This window comes from Antrostomus carolinensis, unplaced genomic scaffold, assembly GCF_000700745.2.
Source record: "Antrostomus carolinensis isolate BGI_N321 unplaced genomic scaffold, ASM70074v2 scaffold6769, whole genome shotgun sequence".
NCBI classification, from domain to species: domain Eukaryota; kingdom Metazoa; phylum Chordata; class Aves; order Caprimulgiformes; family Caprimulgidae; genus Antrostomus; species Antrostomus carolinensis.
Genome location: NW_010340551.1, coordinates 1 through 5616, shown reverse-complemented (window position 1 = coordinate 5616; position 5616 = coordinate 1). Strand labels below are relative to the sequence as shown.

The 5616-nt window shown below is 47.3% G+C and overlaps 1 protein-coding gene across 1 annotated transcript in view; it reads left to right on the top strand.

Moving 5' to 3' along the window:
* LOC104531316 (solute carrier family 22 member 6-A) overlaps positions 1–5171 on the top strand; it is a 10601-nt gene extending 5430 nt beyond the window's left edge. Inside the window, exons 10-11 of the mRNA XM_010176170.1 lie at positions 1039–1405; positions 4290–5171. Coding sequence (XP_010174472.1) covers positions 1039–1405; positions 4290–5171 — 1249 coding nt within the window. The remainder of the gene's footprint in view (positions 1–1038; positions 1406–4289) is intronic.
* Positions 5172–5616: the final 445 nt, after the last annotated feature.

The following is a 5616-nucleotide window of genomic DNA, read 5'->3' as shown; positions in this document are numbered from 1 at the left end:
ACAGGAGTGGATGGGACAGGACAGAGACAGGTAGATGGACAGATGGATGGACAGGTGGACACCTGTGAAGATGGATGGATGGGTGATGGATGGACAGGAAGATGGGGAAGGAGGGGGAACAGCAGCATGAAAACCCACCTGCTCCCCCAACACCACCCACACCTCATCCTCCCTCTCTCCCCAGGACCCGGCCCCAGAAGGATGAAGCCCATCATCTCCAGGTCCCACTTCAGCCCACCCAGCCCAGCAGCACCAGGGGGTCCTACTAGTGCTGACCACTCTGGGGGACCCCCAAACCCCACCCAGATCTCAACATACCCACGGGATGAAGGAACAGGAGTGGGGTTGGGTGGGTACAAAGGGCCAACGATGACCATGACCACCCTCTTACATGGCCAAGGAGAGGACCCAAGCTCTAGGAGGACCCATCCAGGGTTGGGGGATGGTGTCTCCTCAACCCGCCGCTTCGCTGGATGTTTTCTTCTGTGCTGGAATAAAACCAATAAAAGCAAAAACCGTGTGAACCGCGGCCGGTGGGAGGGTGAGGAGCTCGGTGGTGGGGGTTGTTTTCCCACGACGGCAGGAGGTCCTGCACAGCTTGGCCGTCCCACCCCAAAGGCAAATACGGGACCCAGTGGGGTGTTGTGGCCTCAGCATCGTGTCCCCTCCTCCACCATCTGTCCCCTCAGCCTGTGCCGGGGCGGCGAGGGAGGGAGAGTCACGTTCAAGAGAGGAAGGAGGACCCAGGTCTCCTGAGGATCCAGGGAACATGAGGACACGTGTGTCCAGGTGCCCTAGACATCCCAAAGATCCAGGGATCCTGAGGACCCACGTGTCTGGATGTCCAAGGATCCCAAAGACCCATGTGTCTGGGTGCTCAGACATACTGAGGACCCAAAGATCCTGAGGACCCAGGTGTCCAGATGCCCAAGGACCCAAAGATCCCGAGAACCCAGGTCTCCAGGTGTCCAAGGATCCAAAGATCCCGAGAACCCAGGTCTCCAGGTGTCCAAGGATCCAAAGATCCTGAGAACCCAGGTCTCCAGGTGTCCAAGGATCCAAAGATCCTGAGAACCCAGGTCTCCCAGTGCCCAAGGATCCCAAAGATCCCGAGGATCTAGGTCTCCAGGTGCCCAGATGTCCCAAGGACCCAGAGATCCAGGTGCCCCAATGTTCCAAGGACCCCAAGGACCCAGAGATCCAGGTGCCCCAATGTCCCAAGGACCCCAAGGACCCAGAGATCCTGAGAACCCAGGTCTCCAGGTGCCCCAATGTCTCAAGGACCCAAGAACCCCAAGGACCCAGAGATCCAGGTGCCCAGATGTCCCAAGGACCCAAGAACTCCAAGGACCCAGAGATCCAGGTGCCGCAATGTCCCAGGGACCCCAAGGACCCAGAGATCCAGGTGCCCAGATGTCCCACAGACTCAGGGATCCCAGGAACCCAGGTGTCCGAGTGCCCAAACATCCCAAGGACCCACTGATCCCAAAGATCTAAGCGTTGGGCCACCCAGGAACCCACCACCCTCTCCTCTCCAACCACCCAGCCAGTGCGGACCCAGGTATCCTGCCCCCCAAGTCACCCCCCAAGTCCCCTGGTCCCTGCCCCTTCCTGCCTACGCTCTGCTGCCTCCCGCTGCCCTCCTGCCCGCGGTCCAAGGGGCTCCCGGGGATCCGGTTCAGGGCCCCCAAGGACTTTGTCCCATCAATCATCCACCATGGATGGTGAAAACAAACCAGTGGGGGTTGGGGAGGGTCTCCATCCACTTAGGGTCAGGGGCTTCCTCAGAGAGGAAGAGGATGAAGAGGATGGGATGGCACCAGGGAGTTGTTGGACATCCCTGGTTGGGGACCGGTGTGACCAGCGCCGGTATTTCCGCTGGATGATCTTCTCCTCTGACCCACAGCAGGATCTGGTTCCACCAGAGTCAAACGTTAACCGGGCCCAGGGGGTGGCTTTAAATAGGAGCAGGGACGGGGACAGGGCTGTGGCCATGGGCAGCCGTGGGGCTGGGGGGTGCTGAGGGCCCCACAGACGGTGCTGGGGAGCAGGATCTGGTGCTGGGAGAGGTTGGGTGAGAGGTGGAACGACGGAGAGGTGAGTGGATCGGTAGAGAGATCAATGAGCTGATCAGGAGAGAGGTCAATGGGCTGGTCAGGAGAGGGAGTGAAGCTCAAGAGATAGTGATCAATAGAAACTGATCAGTAGAAAGATGATAGGTCAGGAGATTGAGATTAAAGCTCAACAGATGGATCAATAAAGACTGATCAATAGAAATATTACAGGTCAGGAGATTGAGATTAAAGCTCAACAGATGGATCAATAAAGACTGATCAATAGAAATATTACAGGTCAGGAGATTGAGATTAAAGCTCAACAGATGGATCAATAAAGACTGATCAATAGAAATATTACAGGTCAGGAGATTGAGATTAAAGCTCAATAGATGGATCAATAGAGAGAAAGACTGATCAATGGAAAGATTATCAATCCAGAGATTGATCAAGAGAGGGATTAAGATGGATACAATGATCAATAGAAAGATTATAGGTCAAGAGATTGAGATTAAATCTCAACAGATGGATCAATAGAGAGCAAGACTGATCAATTGAAAGATTATAGGTCAGGAGATTGAGATTAAAGCTCAATAGATGGATCAATAGAGAGAAAGACTGATCAATGGAAAGATTATCAATCCAGAGATTGATCAAGAGAGGGATTAAGATGGATACAATGATCAATAGAAAGATTATAGGTCAGGAGATTGAGATTAAAGCTCAACAGATGGATCAATAGAGAGCAAGACTGATCAATAGAAAGATTATAGGTCAGGAGATTGATCAAGAGAGAGATTCAAGTGGATACATTGATCAATAGAGAGATTAAGATGATACACTGATCAATAGAAAGATTACAGGTCAACAGATTGAGATGAAAGCTCAACAGATTGATCAATAAAGACTGATCAGTGGCAAGATTATGGGTTAATAGATTGATCAATAGATTAAGATGGATACATTGATCAACAGAAAAATCATACATCAACAGGTTGATCAATAGTGAGACTTAAGATCAGTAGCAAGATTTCAGATCAATAGATTGATCAATTGAGACCGATAGGCCAGTCAATAGACAGATTAAGATGATTATATTGATCAATGGAGAGATTATAGGTCGATTGATCAACAGGGACATTAAAGCACAATAGATTGATCAAGAGAGACCGATAGATAGTCAATAGATAAAGATCACTATATTGATCAATAGATTATTGTTGATCAATAGAGAGAGACCAATAGATCAAGCAATAGAGAGATTCAAGGTCAATCAATCAATCAATAGAAATATTCTAGGCCAATAGACTGGTCAATAGAGAGATTGATACATTGATCAATAGATTATAAATAAATTGATGGATAGACATTGGTCTATCAATCGGTCAATAGATGATCTATAGATCAATTAATAGATCATTAGAGTGATCGGTGGATCGTGGTTCAATAGATTAGTCAGTAGAAAAATACAGACCAATAGATTGATCAATGAATGGATTGCAGATCAATTCATTGGTCAGATAAATCCATATAGATCAATAGAGATGCTGGAGAATAGACTGATCAATAGATCGATCAACAGAAATCTATAGATCAATAAATTAAGAGATAAAGAGAGAGATTCTGGATTAATTGATGACCAATATGTTATCGATAATAGAGATCGAAAGATCAATACTTTATTAATAAAGATCTCGCTGGATTGATCGACAGAGTCCAGTAGAGCGATCAATAGAGAGGAGGAGATCAATAGCCTGATCAATAGACCTATAGATTGATTGATAAATCGATTGATTGATTGATAGGGAGAGGAGTCAATAGCCGGGCAGAGGTCCAAGGCGGGGGTGGATCCACCAGCTGGACGACGGTCGGCACGGACAATAGAGTGATCCATTGATTGATTGATGATTGATGATTGATCGAAGGGTGAAGGAGGCGGGAGGAAGAGAGAGGGGGAGGGGCAGAGGGAGGGACAGAGGGACGGACGGACGCAGGGACAGCGGGTGGCCAGACAGACGGAGCCGGAGCCGGAGAGAGAGGGAGGGAGAGGAGAGGAGAGAGGAGAGCAGGAGCAGGTAGGGATCGATTGATCACCTGGGATCACCGGAGGGAAGATCCTATAGGATCGATTGATTGATTGATTGATTGATAATGCAACAGGGAGGGGGGAGGAGGAGGAGGGGGAGCAGCGAGGGGGGAGCTGAGGGCAAGACATAAATAATTGGTGATTGATAGGGCAATAAAACCGCGATCGATAGGCTGATAGGTAGATTGATCGATCAGATTGGTAGATTGATTGATCAGATTGGTAGATTGATCGGTCAGATTGGTAGATTGATTGATCAGATTGGTAGATTGATCGGTCAGATTGGTAGATTGATTGATCAGATTGGTAGATTGATCGGTCAGATTGGTAGATTGATTGATCAGATTGGTAGATTGATCGGTCAGATTGGTAGATTGATTGATCAGATTGGTAGATTGATCGGTCAGATTGGTAGATTGATTGATCAGATTGGTAGATTGATCGGTCAGATTGGTAGATTGATTGATCAGATTGGTAGATTGATCGGTCAGATTGGTAGATTGATTGATCAGATTGGTAGATTGATCGGTCAGATTGGTAGATTGATTGATCAGATTGGTAGATTGATCGGTCAGATTGGTAGATTGATTGATCAGATTGGTAGATTGATCGGTCAGATTGGTAGATTGATTGATCAGATTGGTAGATTGATCGGTCAGATTGGTAGATTGATTGATCAGATTGGTAGATTGATCGGTCAGATTGGTAGATTGATTGATCAGATTGGTAGATTGATCGGTCAGATTGGTAGATTGATTGATCAGATTGGTAGATTGATCGGTCAGATTGGTAGATTGATTGATCAGATTGGTAGATTGATCGGTCAGATTGGTAGATTGATTGATCAGATTGGTAGATTGATCGGTCAGATTGGTAGATTGATTGATCAGATTGGTAGATTGATCGGTCAGATTGGTAGATTGATTGATCAGATTGGTAGATTGATCGGTCAGATTGGTAGATTGATTGATCAGATTGGTAGATTGATAGACAGATGGATCAATAGATACCCCAAGAGACCAATAAATTGATCGTGGCACTGATCGACTGCTAGATCGATGGATCAATAGACTCCCCAAGAGATCAAAAGAGATCAATAAATCTATAACAACACTGATAGATCGATAGAGTGATTGATAGACTGATTGATCGATCGATAGACTGATCGATCGATAGACTGATTGATCGATCGATAGACTGATCAATCAATCGATAGAGGCCCTGACAGATCAACAGCACAAGCACTAGGTCAGCAGAAGGACTGATCGATCGGTAGGTCGATGGTCTGATCGACAGGTGGACTGATCGATCGATAGATTGATACAGAGCTGATCGATAGGTTGATCAATCGATTGACAGATGATCAATGGAAGGTCCTTGATTCCTTCCTCAAGATGTTCCTCAGTCCCCGCCTTGATCCCTTGGTCCATCCCTTGGCTCACCCATTGGTCCACCTCTTGGTCCATCCCTTGGTCC